The sequence below is a fragment of the Nothobranchius furzeri genome, chromosome 12 (assembly GCF_043380555.1).
Source record: "Nothobranchius furzeri strain GRZ-AD chromosome 12, NfurGRZ-RIMD1, whole genome shotgun sequence".
Lineage (NCBI taxonomy): Eukaryota > Metazoa > Chordata > Actinopteri > Cyprinodontiformes > Nothobranchiidae > Nothobranchius > Nothobranchius furzeri.
The window spans coordinates 2,817,773-2,837,365 of NC_091752.1; the positions used below are offsets into that span (position 1 = coordinate 2,817,773).

At 45.1% G+C, this 19,593-nt stretch overlaps 2 protein-coding genes across 3 annotated transcripts in view; both read left to right on the top strand.

The window, feature by feature from the left end:
* The window catches only part of LOC139062043 (spectrin alpha chain, non-erythrocytic 1-like), a 205,023-nt gene that overhangs the window by 22,849 nt on the left and 162,581 nt on the right, over window positions 1-19,593 (top strand). The gene's annotated exons all lie outside the window — the stretch shown is intronic.
* Window positions 13,130-19,593, top strand: part of klhdc3 (kelch domain containing 3) — a 49,167-nt gene continuing 42,703 nt past the window's right edge. The window contains exons 1-5 of the mRNA XM_054750824.2: window positions 13,130-13,242; window positions 15,153-15,395; window positions 16,251-16,427; window positions 16,595-16,710; window positions 17,426-17,497. Coding sequence (XP_054606799.1) covers window positions 15,242-15,395; window positions 16,251-16,427; window positions 16,595-16,710; window positions 17,426-17,497 — 519 coding nt within the window. The 5' untranslated portion in view covers window positions 13,130-13,242; window positions 15,153-15,241. The remainder of the gene's footprint in view (window positions 13,243-15,152; window positions 15,396-16,250; window positions 16,428-16,594; window positions 16,711-17,425; window positions 17,498-19,593) is intronic.

Sequence of the window (19,593 nt, forward strand, 5' to 3'; positions counted from 1 at the left end):
AGAATGCAGCTAAAGTTGGACTGAGGCTGAATGCTGGAAAGTGTAGGATCATGAAGGTGAACAGTAAGAGGGAAGATAAGCTGAAAGTGGGAGAAAGAGAAGTGGAGGAGGTGGAGAGCTTCACATACCTGGGGGCAAGTGTCACTAAAGATGGTGGAGGCACAGCGGATATCAAGAGGAGGGTCGGCTTGGCAAGTATAAGGCACAAACAGCTTTCAAACATCTGGATGGCCAGTGACATCAGCAAAAAGACAAAGACTTCTCTGTTCAAAAGCCTCGTACTGTCAGTGCTACTATATGGATGTGAGACATGGAAACTGACAAAGGGAGAAGGAAAGAAACTCGACGCCTTCCAAACGAAGTGCCTAAGGAGGATCTTTAAGATCCGGTGGCAACAGCATGTTTCCAACAAGACAGTGCTAAAGATGGCACAGAGAGAGAGGATCAGCGATGAGGTGAGGAGGAGGAGATGGAACTGGATCGGCCATGTGCTGCGAAAGGAGGAGACGAGCGACTGCGCCGTGGCTCTAGGTTGGGCGCCTGAAGGTTGAAGGAAAAGAGGCCAACCTAAAACAACTTGGCGGCAAGTGGCTGAGGCAGAGAGAAACAGAGCAGGATGGTGTTCATGGAACTCAACAAGAAGTGCAGCTGGAAATCGATCCCAGTGGAAAAATGATGTCTTTGCCTTATGTGCCTCCTGGCACAAAGAGAAATGATGCTGATGGGTACGTATTTCTTGACACGTTTATGGCGGTGTGCTAAAGGGGAGGGGCCGTGTGAGACGGTGCCTCAGGAGAGACCAAGCAGATGTGAGGAGCTTGGGACAGCACAAGTCTGATGAAGAGCATACCAGTTTCCCTGTCTTGAGAGAAATGCAGCTGTATATATGTCGATGGTCCAGACTGTCAGAGCAGTAGGGGCGGGGAAGAGGGAGGATCAGACTCAGACACACAGCAGAGCACATGCGGGCGGAGGGAGACGAGAGGGAATGAGGAGGAGGAAAAAGGCGAGCGAGAGAGAGGAGAGCGCGACGGTGAGAAAACGAGCACCAGCAGTCGGAAAGTGGAGATTTCTTAACGTGTTCAGTAATGAAATCCATAGAAATGATAAATATTTGATATATTGCATTTTTTTTACATTAGTAAATCATTTTACATATAGTTTAGCATTATTTTGGTTATAAATGTACTCTAGGCAACAGAAAATCTGAGGAGCCACTGGGGAGCCGAAAGAGCCGGCTCTTTTTGGTGAGCTGAGCCAAAGAGACCGGCTCTCTAAAAAGAGCCGGAATTCCCATCACTAGTCTGGTAGACTGGGATTGATCCCGACGGCATAAGATAGTCAATTCAATTAAATTCAATTTGTAACTGCTGTTGCTGTTTATTTCTTCATTTATTTATTTTCCCATTTGTAAGACACTGGGTTGGTTGTGTTTCCTGTAATTTTATTTTGAAAAGCTACATGAGCTGCTCTGCCAGCCACACCCTTAATTTGATGATACAAGCCAGGTGTGAGGAACACACACAGCCTGGATGAAGTGCTGGTAAGCAGACAGCTAATGGACTGAAAACATTTAATCCTTTGCTAAAGAACTAACTAGTAAAAGGACTTAAAGGACAGATGGATTCCCTTTGTGTTTTAAGCAAAACAGCCAACGAGGTATTTATTTGTCTTTATTTTGTTGCACATTATTGTATATGTTTTAATTGTAATATCCTGTATTTAGTTTCACGGTTTAAGGGAGGTCTAATGAAAGGACAGAAGAGGTTCACAAAGGAAGGACATCCAATAAACCCGTAAAGAAATCACTTGCGTCTGTGTTGCTTGGAGGGAATCACATTTTATTTATTTATATAGCGCCAAATCCCGACAAGAGTCGTCTCAAGGCACTTCACATAATAAACATTCCAATTCAGGTCAGTTCAATCAGAAATAATGTTTCCTATATAAGGAACCCAGCAAATGTCATCAAGTCACTGACTAGTGTCAGTGACTATACAGCAATCCTCATACCAAGCAAGCATAAAGCGACAGTGGAGAGGAAAACTCCCTTTTAACAGGAAGAAACCTCCAGAGAATCCTGGCTCAGTATAAGCAGCCATCCTCCACGACTCACTGGGGATCGAGAACACACACACACACACACACACACACACACACACACACACACAGTCAAATGTACAAAACACAAAAATACATTTTAGAATATTAAATGTGCTTGATAAATAAACTGGTTTGGTTTCTGATCTGGTTTAATTTCAGCTCAGTGAGAAAAACGTCTCAGGTGTTGATTGGAAGGTTGACTTAATTCCTAAGAATTATGTTTGACATTCCTCAGCTCGACTAGGAGCATGGTGTTCAATAAGGGAGTAAAGAAAATTAACTGTGAAAGAAAAATAGCCAAGTTTGCTCTCTTAAAAGGGAGTTTATTAAAAGAATGCAGCTCTCTGGGCTGAAATGAATGAACAATATCAATAGGAAACAAAATTGGTCATCCACATCTGGGAATAATAAACAACGCGTCTCGAATAACAAAGGCGAGGTCTAATAACAAAAAGCACTGGCACGTACGGCAGGAATAAGCTAGAGAATAAACACAAAAAGCTCCACCAAAAGGGCGAGCTGAGTCTCTCAAATTGAGGACAAATCACTATAGACAAACAAAACTACGGTGTGTCTACTAGTCGCACTGAAACCACTCAGGTTACAAAAGCTGAGGCTCTACCGTCTGCACGCACAGGAGGGAGAGGGAGGAGTGCAAACACCTCCGCATCTACACTCTTCTGTTCACCCCCCCCCCCCCAAAAAAAAAAACAACATCTAAAGGAACAAATGACCAAGACGTGACTGAAGTTGTTACATCCGAAATGAACAATGAGAGCTCCCGCTATCTACTGGAAAACAAACCAACTAACTCGACCCTACTCTTCATGGAGACGGAAAGGTGGGCAGCTTAGACACTATCCCAGTGAGAGGGAAAAATGTCTCCCCCTCCTGGAGTGTTCCCAACATGGAAAATTTAATCCCCAACACAAACCTTTATGGTCTCCAGCACTAACAAAACAAAAAGGGGAGCTTCACCCAAAGGAGTGAAGTCCGTATGCCTACAAAGGAGCCTCAGTTACTAAAACACTACGTGAAAAGCGCGTCTGCCAGGACGTTGTCTGCCCCCTTTTTGTGCTGGATCTCTAGCGAGAATTCTTGCAGGAGGAGGGCCCATCTCATCAGTCGTTGGTTGTGGTTATACATTCAGTCAAGGAAGGTCAGCAGGTTGTGATCTGTAAGTACAGAGTACAAGTGATGGTGAATTTACTGTTGCCAAGATAGACATGGAAATGTTGCAGGGACCATGTCAGGGCTAAAGTCGCTGCTGCCTACTTGGAGTCTGCATTTCCCGGCCGGAGGGGACAGGAGCACCACAGTAGGCGCACAGCCCCTCCCTGCAGCGTCTCTCTCTCTCTCTCTTCTGGGTTCAGGTGTCCCAGCTGCATGGGTTCATCAGGGGACAAGCTGACTGGGCGAGGACGGGCTGGTGCTGAGGTCGTCATTACAGGCGGTTCAGCGGATCAATAAGGTAAAAAGATGCAGGTCCATCTGAAGAGCGAGGTCGGCCGCCTCGTTCAGGGTCTCTGGGGTCTCCCTCCCTCTCACCACGTCTCTGATACGAGGGGAGAGCCCCTCAGGGTAGACTGCTTTCAGAGCATCATCCCCCATTGCAATTTGGCAGCCGTAGTTCGGAACCGGGACGTGTACTGGGCTACAGTCTGACTCACCTGTCGGAGCTGAAGGAGTTGGGCCTCCGTCGATATCTCGCCGCTGGGGGGAACGAAAGCCCTCCTCAGTTCGACCACAAAAACGTCATAGTCATTGCAGGCCTCTGATTTCTTGTTGTTCAGGGCTGCAGCCCACTCCTGAGCTCGACCGGTGAGGAGGGAGGTGAGTAGCGCCACGCGGGCTGTGGCATAGCAGTGGGGCTGACACTCGAAAGTCATGGCAAGTTTGGCGAACATTCCCTCAGGGGAGCTGTGCGTCCCGTCCCACTTCTCCGGGAGGCTGAGAATCGGTAGCTCCGATTCTCTGGAGGTCTGCTGCGCAGCGGAAAGCTGGAGAACTACTGTGGCTATGGAATCCACCTTGTCACCTAGGCGTCCCACAGTAACTCCCATCTGGACCACCTGCGATCGCAGGGACTCAAACTCCGCTGGGTCAATACTAGACTCAGTCATCCTGTAAGGCCTGACTCGAGCTGAGCTGAACCGGAGCGAGAGTTTGGGATGAAGCGTGTTTTTAAACCCAAGCGCGGCGTGACTGACGCTGGGCAGACTGACACGCGGTTTGAGCTAGGAGTCAGCCATATAATGACTGGAGAGCACGGCGGCTCCAAAAGGTAACAAGCTGACTTGCTTTGAGTCAGCAGGGTGATCTGGTCAGAACAGGCTGAGTGGTCGGGTTGGATCTGGTCGGAACTCGGAGCACAGTTCGGTGTAGCGGGTGACGTGGGCCGGAAGACTGGCGCTGGGAATGCTGGGTAGTGGAGTTTGGTTGGCCTGAGTGGGTGTGTGGTCCTCCCCCGGAGGATGTCGAGGGTTGTGAAGGGGGCAGCATGACAAGCGGACAGTGGCTTTTACAAACTCACATTTAGAGAGGTTCAGAGTGAGGATTGCAGATTTTGGTCTCTCTTCTAAAGTCTGAAGGTGAAGATCCCAGGATGGTGTGTAGATAACGATATCATCAAGATAGGCGCCGCAATGAGGAATACCATACAAAACCTGGTTCACCAATCTTTGGAAGGTGACAGAAGCATTCCTCAGACCGAATGTTAGCACCATATATTGGAGAAGATTGTCGGGGGTGACAAAAGCTGAAACCTTGGAAGCGAACAGAGTTAAAGGCACCTGCCAATAACCTTTCAGAAGATCTAACTTGGTGACGAAGGAGGCCGAACAAACACTGTATACACCATCCTCTACACGAGGCAAAGGGAATGAGTCGAGTACCGTCTTTGAGCTTAATTTCCGGTAGTCGGTGATGAACCTATAGAAGCCATCGGGTTTGTTCTCTAATAAACAGGGCGAGCTCCAGGAACTGGTGCTGGGCTTCGCTAGGCCATTTTCCAAGAGGTAATTTACTTAATTCTTCATCAGCTCACGCTTTAATGGACTAGCCCTGTAAGGGTGCATACAGAGCCGGATTAACGCAAAGGCAAAGTAGGCGCGTGCCTAGGGCCTGATTGGCTGGATGGGGCCCAGACAAAGGGGCAAAATTAAAAATAAATGTTGAGCCAAGAGATTTGCCTCTCTTAATCTTTTCTGAAACAAGCCCAAATACAAAGGTAAACTTGAACCAGCGAGTGGAACGGGCCATAAAAACTTTTCTTTTAGGGCCTTTAAAGGGCCTCGAGGAGCGTGGCTGAACACCAGTTGATGAGGACTGAATCCAGTGGAGTCCTGAACGGGTGTCTCTTGTGGAAAATGATACAAAGGGAAGTCCATCTTCCCAAGACCTGCCTGTAGTAAAACAGTATTTTCTAAGCATGGTCTCAAGGGTCTGATGCTATCTTTCAACTACTCCCTGGCTTTCTGGATGGTAGCTAGAAGACTTATGGTGCTTGATGTTCAAGGTCTCTGCCACCTGAGCAAAGATCCGCGAGGTGAAATTGGTGCCTTGGTCAGACTGGATGACTCTAGGCAAGCCAAAAACAGAAAAGTAACCAGTTAGGGCCTTTATGACATTTGCTGTAGTAATTGATGACAAAGGAATGGCTTCAGGAAAAATGGGTAGCTGAACACATGATAGTAAGTAGATATTTTTTTCCGGTTCAAGACGGAGGAAGCGGTCCTACACAGTCTATGGCTATGTGATCGAAGGGGGTTGAAATCACAGGAGTCAGATGTAAAGGTGCTGGCCGTATGGTTTGGTTCGGGTTACCCATTGTTTGACATTTTGGCCAACTTTTACAACAGTCATACACCTGACGTTTTAAACCTGGCCAAAAGAAATGGTGCAAAATGGAATCATATGTTTTATTTATCCCCAAATGACCCGACCAGTCACTCTCATGAGCTAACGACAGGATGTGTGCACGGAACTTTTCAGGCATGACAATCTGTTTTATTGTCCCCCAGTCGGCCCCTTTAGCAGAGGGCTGAGCGCACCACCGGAACATGTGTCTTTTTCTAAAACATAAGTAGTCGCTTTATTCGGAGACTTAGAACCAACACCTACTAAAGCAAAGTAAGGTTGCAAAGTTATATCAGTTTTCTGAGCTTCTACCAAAAAGTCACAGTTTATAGGGAAGTTTACAGTAGTAACCTGTAGAGATACAGGATCTGCAGTATCTGGACTGGAAACTGTATCAGACATAAGGGGATCATCAAGAGTGATGTCTTGGTCCCTCTTTTCCTGTGCATGAGTCAAAACACAAGCGGGCAAGATGTCTGTACTCACTTGAATTTCTGGTTCTAGAATGAGCTCAGGAACAGGTACAACTAAACCTCCAGCGGTGTCATTTCCCAGAATTAAATCAACCCCTTTTGTCGGCAATTCATCCAAAATGGCCACAACAAGTTCACCTGTTACTAAAGGACAGGACAGATTATTTTTTTGCATTTCAGCAGTAACTGCTCCCATCTCAATGTCCTGCAAAATCACTGAGTAGCCAGCTTGGCTAGTTTCAGAAAAAGGCAACACTTTCCTTTTAATCAAGTTTTGTGATGCTCCAGTGTCTCTTAAGATCACCACATTCTCTTTTTCATCAACTCTCCAGCAGCCGGCGTGAGGGAGCCTCCACAAATACCTGCAGGTCAAAGGATGCCATGATAGCCTCTGCTCCACCTCTAAGAGAGATATAACAAGGTTAGTCCAAACACAGAAAAATGAAAGAAATGTAAAACCGGGTTTTAGGTGTAATAAAAAGACAATAAAATCCCAGACGAGCTCTCACTCTTTTACATCCCTCAGCTTGGCAGTAAGTTGGCGTGGTGAGGGCGGGATGTGACTAAAAAGCAGCTGAGAAGCTTTCTAGATAGTTTCTGATTTATGAAGCAGAGATTGCTTGCAAGGGTCTCATTTATCAAAAATTGCGTAAAATCCATCGACATATAAATATTGGACAATTGATTTCCATAGCTCCAATAACACGTTTTTGAGGCCAAATGGGAGGTGGCCACCACCGCCATTTTGACCGTGTCACAGGTTCCGTCAAGCCCAGATAATTCCACAAAAGGGAAGAGAGGTAGAGCTGAGGGTGGGGCTGTAAGGCTGGGATCAACTGACGACACCCGGTCGAACTAGCTACAAGCTAACCTGAAGCTAACCCAAAGCTAACCCGGAGATGGGAGCTAAGCTAACGGAGGTAGCAACCTAGCTACAACCGGAGTTAACTGCACAACACCAGAGCTTCTGAGCCAAAGATACGGCGGGCTGACCGCTGGGTAAAACCGGGTGGAACACAGAGGTCTCTGAGAGCTCCACAAGCCGGCAGCCGCACAGCAGACAAGCGCCGCTGCGATCTGAGATGCGCAGAGCTGCCGCTGGGGAGAACCGGGTGGAAAGGTTTCCATCCGAGAGCTCCACAAGCCAGCAGCCCGCGCAGCAGACAGAAGCCGCGATCAGACAGAGATGTGCCGAGTTGCGGGGAGGGGAGAACCAGCCGGCAGCCCGCGCAGCAGACAAGCGCCGCTGCGATCTGACAGAGATGTGCCGAGCTGCGGGGAGGGGAGAACCAGCCGGCAGCCCGCGCAGCAGACAAGCGCCGCTGCGATCTGACAGAGATGCGCCAAGCTGCGGGGATTGGAGAACGGGTGGAAAACATCGGTCTCCATCCAGAGCTTCACAAGCCGGCAGCCCGCGCAGCAGACAGAAGCCGCGGCGTTCAGAGATGCGCCAAGCTGCGGGGAGGGGAGAAACGGGTGGAAAACATCGGTCTCCATCCAGAGCTTCACAAGCCGGCAGCCCGCGCAGCAGACAGAAGCCGCGGCGTTCAGAGATGCGCCAAGCTGCGGGGAGGGGAGAAACGGGTGGAAAACATCGGTCTCCCGAGAGCTCCACAAGCCGATAGTGGGAACCCAGCTCCACCAACATGTTATATTTCAACCCATTTTCTAAAGTGCAGCATTATGTTAAATGCACTGGGGTTTACCCTATTACATTTAAATTTCATGGTTAAACAGTACATGTTAAAATCTAAGCTCAGCTCGGCAGTGACCTAAAATACATAAATATAATTTTACTTACCGAAAAAAATGAAGTGGAGACTCCTTGGACGCTCCATTAGTGCAATTAATGCCACAGCAAGTCATTTTGTCCAACAATTGCACAAAAAATATACAAACAAGAATACACACACACAGAGACTCAAAATCCTGGAACAGTTTCCAGGCCAGACCGATGCTCTACTGAGGCCTTTCCACAGAGCTAGCTCTGCGGTCACGTGTGTCGGATGCTCATTAATTATACTGAATTTTAGGCTTTTAATACACTTAAACAGAAGAGTGAGAAAAAAATCCACCCCCCTCAGAGTTGTCATGAGTGTAAACTAGATCATTTAGACAAAAAACATGTTTTGGTACCAGGCTGTAAACATGTTTATTTCTGCGGTGAAATTGGTATTTTTAACATGGGAGTCAATGAGGATTTGCTTGCTTCTGACACCAGCCCCTAGTGGATGAGGGTGGAACTGCAACTTTTTGTACTTCCGGGATTGCTTCAATTTTTGAGCCGCATTGTGGGGGCTTGGTAGAATCCTATTCCTTACTAAAACCGTACTTAAGCTTAGCAACAAAAAAGAGTACTTAAGCCAAGTAGGTTTGTGATCTATCAAACATGGAGTACGCACAGCTGCACGCAATCTCCACTTCATAAATCAGAAACTATCTAGAAAGGTTGTCAGCTGCTTTTTAGTCACATCCCACCCTCACCACGCCCACTTACTGCCATAAATAGACAGTGCAAAGTGTCTTGTGGATTTCATGCATATACATAAGCTGGCTGTTGCAGCGCTCCGCCAATGACGATGGCGACCGTAGATCAAGGCAGATCAAGGAAGCAGAAGTTGAGGTACCTGTGGGCGAGGTGGAGAAATGAAAGGAAGTGCTTTTGCAAAACAAATAAGAGAAAATCCACCGAGTGGCACAGCGTTGCTGAAGCCGTCAATGTTGTGAGTTCTTCAGAGAGATCTGTGGCGGAGATTAAAAAAAAAAGGTCCAATCAGGATTTGATCCCCAGACTCCCAGGTGACAGTCACACGTGCTAACCAGTCACCCAAATGGAGATCTCCCCTGTACAAGTAGCCAGGGCGCATGATCAATCAGGTCACACTGACAGGACACACACTGTCACAGACGCATGACATTCTGTCTCAATCTGCCCCCATGCTGATATTCTGCATTCGTATTCTGCGCTTCAGACTGTGTGTGTGTGTATGTGTGTGTGTGTGTGTGTGTGTGTGTGTGTGTGTGTGCGCGCGCGCGCACGCGTGTATGTGCCCATGGGGGGTCTTGTTCTGTGTGAAAACGAAGCAGAACAAGTGATAATGCTGCAGGATTTCATAATTGTATCTTCTCAGCAGCAGCACTGCAGGTGCTCTCCATGTCCAGCATGTGTGTAAGCCAGGTCCTAGTCAACTTAAAGTTGCGCACATTTTTCCGCTAAGTCCTCTTTCATAAATCCCAAAGTTGGCATGGAAAGTTGCTTACGCAGTTTTCCGACCCCGTTTTGTGTGTAAGCTAGCTTGATAAATGAGGCCCCTGGTCATTATTCCAAAAAACTGAAGCCGTCTGCCACGGCTAACCGGGGGTCTGAGAAGACACTCCCACGTGAGTAGACCCAATAGTTCTAGAGGTTTCCAGGTTGCTCCAGCTCCTCAGAGACAGAGTTTAAAGAAAAACAAAACATTTTAATCCTGCACTTAAGTTCAGACAGAACTCTACTGTGTTTAAACACAGTTTGAGTTTTTATCTCAAAAGCAGCAGCAGAATCAAAGTTGAAAGTTTTTTTTCAGAAGTGAATCAGAAAAGCAACAGTTCCCAGTTTTAACACCAGGTGGCAGAGTTGTACCATTTTATGGAATTTAGCTGAAATGTGTTCAAATGAAGACATGTGGCCCCACAGCTGCACGTGAACTACATTAATGTGGATTGTGGAATGATGTGTGGAAATCCACTAGTTACACATTTTACTTAAATAACTAAGTTAAACTGAGAGGATCTGCTACAGGAGGGATTAAAGAGAAACAGGATGCAGGTGCAACTCTAGTCTGGTGAGAAGATTTCTTGGTGGGGCTGATGAACCAGAAGATTTCCCTTCCTAATAGCTACAGTTCTGCAGCATTTCATTTATCTGAATCAGCAGTTTCACAGATTGTCACTGAAAAAATTAAAGCTAATTTAATTTGTACAGTGTCTTCTTATAGCCCCTCAAGACACTCAATTAATTAATTAAATAATTGTTGTCTAACTAATTGATTAATTAATATCTAATTAATTGATCAGAAGTGATTTTGTTTCAGCATTTTCAACAAAAAAATGTTTCCTCAGTTTAGAGGTTTTGTACAATTACAATTTAACAGGACCATGAGAAATGACCTTGTTTTTGTCGTCTTCGTCTTCGTCTTCCTCCGCTTATCCGGGTCCGGGTCGCGGGGGCAGCATCCCAATTAGGGAGCTCCAGGCCGTCCTCTCCCCGGCCTTGTCCACCAGCTCCTCCGGCAGGACCCCAAGGCGTTCCCGGACCAGATTGGAGATGTAACCTCTCCAACGTGTCCTGGGTCGACCCGGGGGCCTCCTGCCGGCAGGACATGCCCGAAACACCTCCCCGGGGAGGCGTCCAGGAGGCATCCTGACCAGATGCCCAAACCACCTCAACTGGCTCCTTTCGATCCGGAGGAGCAGCGGTTCTACTCCGAGTCCCTCCCGAATGTCCGAGCTCCTCACCCTATCTCTAAGGCTGAGCCCGGCCACCCTACGGAGGAAACTCATTTCGGCCGCTTGTATCCGCGATCTCGTTCTTTCGGTCATTACCCAAAGCTCATGACCATAGGTGAGGATTGGGACGTAGATCGACCGGTAAATCGAGAGCCTGGCTTTCTGGCTCAGCTCCCTCTTCCCCACGACAGATCGGCTCAGCGTCCGCATCACTGCAGACGCCGAACCAATCCGCCTGTCGATCTCCCGATCCCTCCTACCCTCACTCGTGAACAAGACCCCGAGATACTTAAACTCCTCCACTTGAGGTAGGACCTCTCCCCCGACCTGGATGTTTTTATGTAAAACATGGAATTAATTTGAAACTGAAGTCATGAAACTTTTATTATATCAACCCCATTACATACAATTTAGTTTAATCCTAAACTCACTTATTGACTCCCCTTTTGGGTCAAGTACTAGACACCATACAATTATTATTTATCCCTTTATTGTTCTGATAGAAAATGATAGTTTGATATCAGCGTAGTGGCTGCCAGTGAGGGTTGGAAAAGGTTACTGCAAGAGAACCCAGATGGTCTGGTTGAACCAGTCGGTTACTGAACTGTCCGTCAGTCATGGTAGACGAATTACAGTAAGCTGAGTCACTGCCGTGTTCTGTTGGACGTGCAAAAACAAATCTGAAACTACTCAAACATTAGCTGCTTCAACAGGCTAATTCTTAATAACATGTTTTGGTTTTAATCTTGTTGCAGATCTTAGAACACTTTCAGTTCCGTATTTTGAAAGAGAGAAAAACTAGTTTCTTATTCTGTGTGTGTGTGTGTGTGTGTGTGTGTGTGTGTGTGTGTGTGTGTGTGTGTGTGTGTGTGTCATGATGCTAAAGATCATGAAATTCCTGCCAGAAAAAGAAAGCTGGAATTTCTAACCTATTTGTGCTGCAAACACACAATTCTATGTTAAAGAAAACATTTTACATAAATAAATGCAATGCTTTATTAATAGCGTTAACATGAAATGCTATGAAATTTTTAAGATTGCATTTGTTTCAAAGAGCAGGTTCACTGAGAACCCATTTTTAACGTATCATCTTTGGAAATGATCAGTCACTCTGAGTTTAACGTGCAGGCTGAATGAGAAATTAGCCTTCTACCCTTATTACCTACATTAGCTTCTGTTAGAAAACCGATGAAAACACACTCAGTTCAGAAAAGCCTGACAGATCTATGTTTTGCTGTCACTTAAAAATCATGGTTCACCCATCTTGATTCACAACAGGAAAGGTTGTTGTTGGTTTACCATCCAGGAAAGAGCAGAGAACATCTCGGCTAGTAGCTAACTGGCAAATCTCCTTCAGGCTTGTACTGTTTGAGGAGCTATAACATCAGTGTAGCAAAGTAAACAGAGTCAGTGATAGAGTTGTGTTCTTGTTAGCCGATCCAAGTCAAGATGTCCAAATATCAGGAAATAAGACTCCTGCCGTCTGAAGCTACTTTCTTTCTTTTGACTACTACGTCCTCAAACAAGCATACCAAAGCTTTTTTCTTCCCAGAAATCAACTTGCAAAACATTCATTCCTGCAGTTTATTAAAAATATGAACAAAATTGTCTTTTAAAATGACAAAAACACATTTTGACTGGTTCAGACTGGCCACTAGCTCATCTTTCTGATCAGCACTGATTTCTTTTTCACCAAACTAAAGTTCTAAAATAAGATATATACAAAAGTGCCAAGTAACAAAATAGAAATACTTCCTTAACGTGCTGAAGTACTCATGTTGTTACTCTAATTGCATTATAATTACTCATTTTGATTCAAAATATTCTGTTTTATTTGAATTTTACAGATATTATCTTGGTAAAATTCACAATCTTAGAAAAGACAGAATTGTGGGGTCTCCCTGCAATCTTATGGGGACCTTCTTGGGGGGATTCATGGACCCCAGGTAAGTTAAACAGGTTAGTTTACAGGTTGTGGGACGGCTTAAGCTTTTGTACATAAACATTTTACTGTAATACTTTAATACAATTGAAACACCAGCCCATTTGTACTTTCAGTCAGATGCTTTATTTGATTGTTCTACTTCTACAGAAGTCTCTTTAGACTTTAGTAGCTATACTTCTACTTGAGTCTAATGACTCTGAATGCTTTTATTTTCTCTATTTTCGACTCAAAATAATCTGTACTGTCCCTTTAAGACATAAATAGATGGAAACATCCGCCAGGGGGCGCTGACGGCGGCTCTCGCCCTCTGACATCTCCACACTGGATACTTCTGCTGCCTAAACACCAGTTAACCACTGGCGTTTCAACCTAAAGGTAGTTAAATTATGTATCTACAACACTTCATTTTGATTGAGCCGTTTGTTGTTTTCGACATGGGTCGAAATAAGCGGGGCTCTTCTAAGAGTCGCCGGTTGTTTCCATACAGTTTATGCTAACAGCTATTAGCTTTAGCTCAGCTAGCAACAGTTTCTCCTTCAGCGTTAGCTGTCAGACGGCTGGGTGGTTACCGAGCTCCCAGATTGCTAGACTGCAGCTGATTTTGTAATAACGAAATTTATATTGATAGACAAGCCACGTTCGCGGTTTGATGACGTTTCTCTGCCACCCCTGACAGATGACGTTAGCCAGTTAGCCGATGTGTTATCTGGTCTTCACTGTTACAGCTCTTATGTCTTCAGCTCTGGGTACATCAGCTATTATGTGTCCTTCTTTTGCATATTTGAACTGACAGTATAAGTGCTACATTTGCCTTTTTGTTTGTTTGTTATAGAACCATTGTGGTTTCTGGTTTTCTTAGATGTCACTGTCATGGTTGCTAGCATACCTGACATTATCAATAACCTGTTCAGTAGGTCAGCATAGTAGAGGCTGTTCTTATCTCTGGATCTAAACTGAGCACTTTAACATGTTAATGTTAACAGAATGTGCTGTTGTGTTTTATGTGACAGAAACGTCTGGTTTGCTTTAAAGGTTTGAAAGTTTGCAACACAACTCAAACCTAACAAAGTGGATTAAGCCGAATATTTCTCATGGGTTAGGTTGTTCTGGCTTCTGTTGCTCCTCGGAAATATCTGGGATTAAAATAGAATGAATCTAAGTTTAATAGTAGCCGCTGGGGGGAGGGGGGGGGGTATTTTTAAGAGAAACAAAAGGTTGAAGGTCAGTGAGTAACTGAGTCCTGAAGGAATAAATAAACAAGCACAGCGTACGTCAGGATGAAGGTTTATTTCAAAAGGTTCTTTTGAATCAAACATAGGTTGAATACCACATCTTGTTTTGGTCAACATTATTCTTCAGATTAGGAATATCCATCTGGTAATAAATTTGAATCTCTTGCGTCTATTTTTAAGAAATGCCCTTTTTTTGGTGTTTTACTTTGCAAATAACTCTCCAGGCAGTTAATATTACACAGCTGTATAACCGTGCAAAATTAACTGCCAAGATAAGCAAAGGATTGTTTGAGCTTCTGTCTGTGCTAAGCGAAGCACAGACAAGTTGTTGGGTTGATTTTATTTGTTGCAACAGTGCTTCTTGGCAATCACCGGAAATCCAGGTTAGTCACCTTTAGTACGAGGAACAACTTGTAAATATTGGATTTCTGCGGCGTGAGCTCTTCAGCAAAAAGTGTGGGGTACACCTTTAAAAATGTGTTCAAATGCCCTGCAATGTTCTCCTGTTGGTATTCAGTCTTGTTCTGGATTGGATGATTGCATTTTCCCTTAATAATAACAACAAAAAACAAGACACATTGTCTAATTTTACACCAAATTTGTTTTATACTGTCAGGGACCTTAAAAGCGTGTGGAAGATCCATACGCATCCACATCAACGTGGCTCCACAGCTGTGGAATAGGTTCCCATTCCTCAACCTGGAGTTGTTGAAGGTCAAATGAATATTCAGCTTATGTGAGTTGACTTGGACATCACACATTCATTTGTAATGCTCCTCTTAGGGGTTGGATTTGCGCTTTTATGTTCCTAAAACAACTTTTGTGGCCAGTGGGAGGGTGCTGAAAGAGGAGTGAAGAGAGAGAACAAGAACTTGTAGGTGTGGGTCTAGTCACCTCTTAAAATACCCTCCCAGCTTAGACACTGGGGCTCGCGAGCCCGTCAGCAACAGCAGAGCCGAACGAGCCAAGAGAACAGTTTGTTACTCTTTGGTCTTTTCTTGGCTGTGTGACATTTTGCTCTTCTTGCTCCACCTCCTGTTGTTTCGATCACAGGCTTCAATGGTACGAGCTTTGATGGGGTCCAAGTGGGTCAGCAAGTGATGGTGTAAGGACTCGGGGACGCAGAGGTGCTCGCGCGTGGAATGTTGCGCTGGTCGGTGCACCTAGAAGGAGGGCCGCGGAGAGTCAACCATGCTGCTGTGGCGGTGGGACACAAGGTCTACTCCTTCGGAGGCTACTGCTCCGGGGAGGACTACGAGACACTGCGTCAAATTGATGTGCATGTTTTCAACACAGGTAAAAAAAAAAAACAACACGATCAATCAAATTACCAAACAGGTGCACACACTGGTAAAATCAACTGAGTTTGTGCACCTAATGTCATTTTTATTATGTAATTGTGTCAAAAGCCCATTAAAAAAAAACTTTATATCAAAACATGAGTCTCAAGACTGCTGTTTGGTTTTTAAGAAACCACAGCTTTAATTTCTAAAAATCTGTTTGGTTTTTTTGATAAAATAGTTTAAAATCTGAGAGACTGGAAGTTCATACAGAGCTGTACCACTTCATCACAGCAGAAACGTGCAGTTCAACTCCAAACGTCCCAATGTGGTTTCTGAAATAGTTCCTGTTAGACGTCTTTCAGTAGCTAAGTGACAACCAGGTGTTTTTCTGTAAACATTCCACCCTGATCCTTACAAAACCGCTCATTTCTTTCTTCTCGTAACCCGTTTACACTCGTTTTTTTTGCCCGTGTGTGGCCAGCCAGCTGCTCTCTTTGGTGTTTTACCGTTTCTCAGGCAGCTTGATCCTGCCTGCTGTTACAGTTTCTTAAGAAGAAGAAAGTTCAGTGGAACCAGCCCCTCAGCTGATTGTAAAGGAAACGGCACCATAACTATTGTTTCTCTCTACTTCACACTGTTCTCCTTCTCTTTGATGTAGATTTTACAGCAGGGATTGTGTTAGTTTTTATTCCTGAGATCTGGGATGAAAGTCATTTTTTCCCACAGGTTTTTACAGACGAGTAAAAATATTTTTTCCAACATCCATTTTAATTTTTCATTCATTTCATATTTTTATTAGACATGTTGTGATGATCCCCTCTAAAGAAGCTTGCGGCAGTGGCAAACTTCTGATTGTTGTGTATTTCAGTGTCGTTGCGTTGGACAAAGCTGCCTCCAGTGAGGACAGGAGGACACGAACGTGCCCGCGAAGTACCGTACATGCGTTACGGCCACACGGCTGTGCTGTTGGATGATACCATCTTCCTCTGGGGTGGGCGTAACGACACAGAGGGGGCCTGCAATGTACTCTATGCCTTTGATGTTAGTAAGTAGAGCCCCGTCTCACTCATGCTGTCAAAGGATGGTTTCAGGCTGGGCTTCCTCTCAGGTGCTGTTTGATGTGGAGATCGTGTTAGCTAAACCTGGTTTTTAAGTTTGAGAGCTAGAACGTCTGCATGGGTGTGATGGTTTTGTCTCGTGTGTGCTTTGTAGATACCCACAGATGGTACACGCCCAAGATTTCAGGGGCAGTTCCTGGGGCAAGAGATGGCCACTCCGCCTGTGTCCTGGGGAAGACGATGTATATATTTGGAGGGTATGAACAGCTGGTAAGTCTTTATCACTCTTCAGTGTTGGGCCTGCCTTGCAGCATTACCCCGGCTTTCCACGGGAGTCGTCAGCAGCACGTTACTGCAGCAGCACGTCATAGCTGCTGATAGGAACCGCTGTGGTCAACAGAACCTTTTCCACTGGAGCCGTCGGCAGCCGTCAGCAGTGCGAGTCGGCCGCGTCTCAGGAGCAGCATGTCGCGGCCTTTACGCGCCGGTTCTATTTTCTACGCGCGACGCCTCTGAAACGGGTCAAGTTCGACATTTTTGGGGAAGGAAAGACAGGAAATCGGACGCGGAAATGGAGAGAAGCTCCCGAGATTTTCAGAATAAAGAACGTACTGCCTTCCGGTTGCTTTACTTTTAAAAAAGGTTGCTAACTGTGCGGCCCCGTGAGAAGTTATCACCTAGCTAGCGGTCTCCTTTGTTTTTCAGGTCCGTATTGGCGATTATAAAACGGACAGAACATAAAACACAAACCATGTTGTAGTTTTCTCCTGCTTGTTGTTGTGTTTACTGACGAAGTCACTCGTGTGACTTCGTGCTCGGTCGGTGACAGCTGCTCCCCTGCTGCTTCGCGTCTCGTGGGAAGGGCCAAGCAGCAGCTTACGCGAGCAAGACGTGCTGCTGCAGTAACGCGCTGCTGACGGCTCCCGTGGAAACCCGGGGCTAGAGTGAAAGGGGACTGAACAGATTCTTGTTTTTTTTATTTTAGGCTGACTGCTTCTCCAATGACATCCACAGGCTGGATACCACCACCATGGTGTGGTCATTAATAAATGCAAGAGTAAGTTTAAATAACCAGTTGTTTATCTTTAGAGAACCTTTTGGTGTGTGTGTGTGTGTGTGTGTGTGTGTGTGTGTGTGTGTATGTGTGTGTGTGTGTGTGTGTGTGTGTGTGTGTGTGTGTGTGTGTGTGTGTGTGTGTGTGTGTGTGTGTGTGTGTGTGTGTGTGTGTGTGTGATTGATGTCAACTTCCTCAATCCCCTATTTAGTATATTTTAAGAGGCTATTTTATACAAGAGGATAAACTGTTTCTAGTTCCTCTGTGTTTTTTTTACTTGTTTTTTTTTAATCTGATGAGTCACTCAGGGTTTAACACGCAGGCTTAATGTGAAATAGTCTTATAGGCCTATTTCCTGCTTTAGCTGCCGATAGGAAACAGACAGGGAAACGCTTGATTAGAAAAGCCAAACAATTCATGGAGTAACCCATACTGGCTTGCAACGGGGCAGGCTGTTGTTGATTTAGCGTCCTGGAGAGAGCAGAGCACGTCTCAGCTAGTAGAAGTTAACTGTTAGCATTAGCAACTCCACAACATGGCAGAACTCTTCCAGGCTTGTGTTATTTGTGTTGAAACACTAATGGTATTTGATCTGAATTCCAGTCAGGTACTAGCACAGCTGCACTGAAGGTGGTGAATGATATCGTCGTTGCCCTAGACAAAAAGCAGCATTGTGTGTCTCTTTTTATAGACTTGTCAAAAGCATTTCACACTGTTGATCATGGTGTTTTAAAACTTAGACTCCTCCATCTTAGGTGTGTTATTGCTGTGTCGTGGTTCTAATTCCATGCTGTCGTTCTTTTTAAAACACAGAAACAGTTTTGTTTACCTGTTTTGTCGCTACGTTTCGCCGGCGGCTGCAGGCTTCCTCAGGCTGACGGAGAAGGAAGTGGCGCGCCACCATCAGCGTCAGCCTGAGGAAGCCTGCAGCCGCCGGCGAAACGTAGCGACAAAACAGGTAAACAAAACTGTTTCTGTGTTTTAAAAAGAACGACAGCATGGAATTAAACTCCTCCAGTCAGGACTGTCTGGAAAAGCAGAGGGATGGTTTTCAAATTACCTCACCAACAGGTCTCAAGTGTATTAAATCAGATGGACTTTGTTCAAAATTCGCTACAGTCCACAAGGGGGTGCCACAGGGTTCTGTGTTGAGCCCTCTTTATTCATCATTTACACTAACAATCTTGGTCTTAACGTGACGCATGCAAACCTGCGCTTTTATGCTGATGACACAGTTATCTATAGCTGTGGAGACACTCTTACTCAAGCCATTGATTCGGTACAGAGAGCCTTTGTTACTGTCCAGCATTCTCTACTTCAGCCTAAATTTGTTCTCAATGGAGACAACACTAAGCTTATGTTGTTTACTAATTCAAGGAGGCAGGTTCAAGAGGTATCTTCAGTGACTGCGCTTAAGGGTGAAGAAAGAAATAGCATTGGTTCACATAGGGCTGCTCGATTATGGCAAAAATAATAATCATTATTATGGTGACTGAAATTGAGATCACGATTATTTAGGACGATTTTTCAATTTATGTTGATTTTATTTGTTTTTATTCAGTCATAAAATTGCTCGGGGCACAATCAGGACCAAAATAAGAAACAAGATGATCACTAAAATAACTCCTGATTCCCAGTATAAAAAGACCAATATACTTATAGCTCATAGTCTATGACCCAAGGGCTATAGACCTTGGTTTAACTCATGTAAGTCTAACCAGTACAGACCCAAATACCAATATCTTGCAAATACTGACAGCAAGAATTATACAGTGGCATTTATAACAAATAAATGCTAATAAATTGATGTTCACAAAATGTTGCATAACATTTATTGAGTCGTGTCAAGGTGCTGTAGGAGAGTGCACTAGCACCGTGTCCTCAGAGAGATTAGTTATTATTTATCAGCGTGAGGAACTTGTTTCTACCTTATTTATAAACTATTTATTTACAAGTCCATCAGTTAATGTAATAATTGTCCCAACCACAGCTGCACCCCCCACCCCCCAACCCGGTCTCACAGCAATCAGGGCAAGCTGCACGTGTGTTTAGCACGCCGCACGTGCACATTTAGCCGTTTTTAGTGGCTCAGGAGTCCG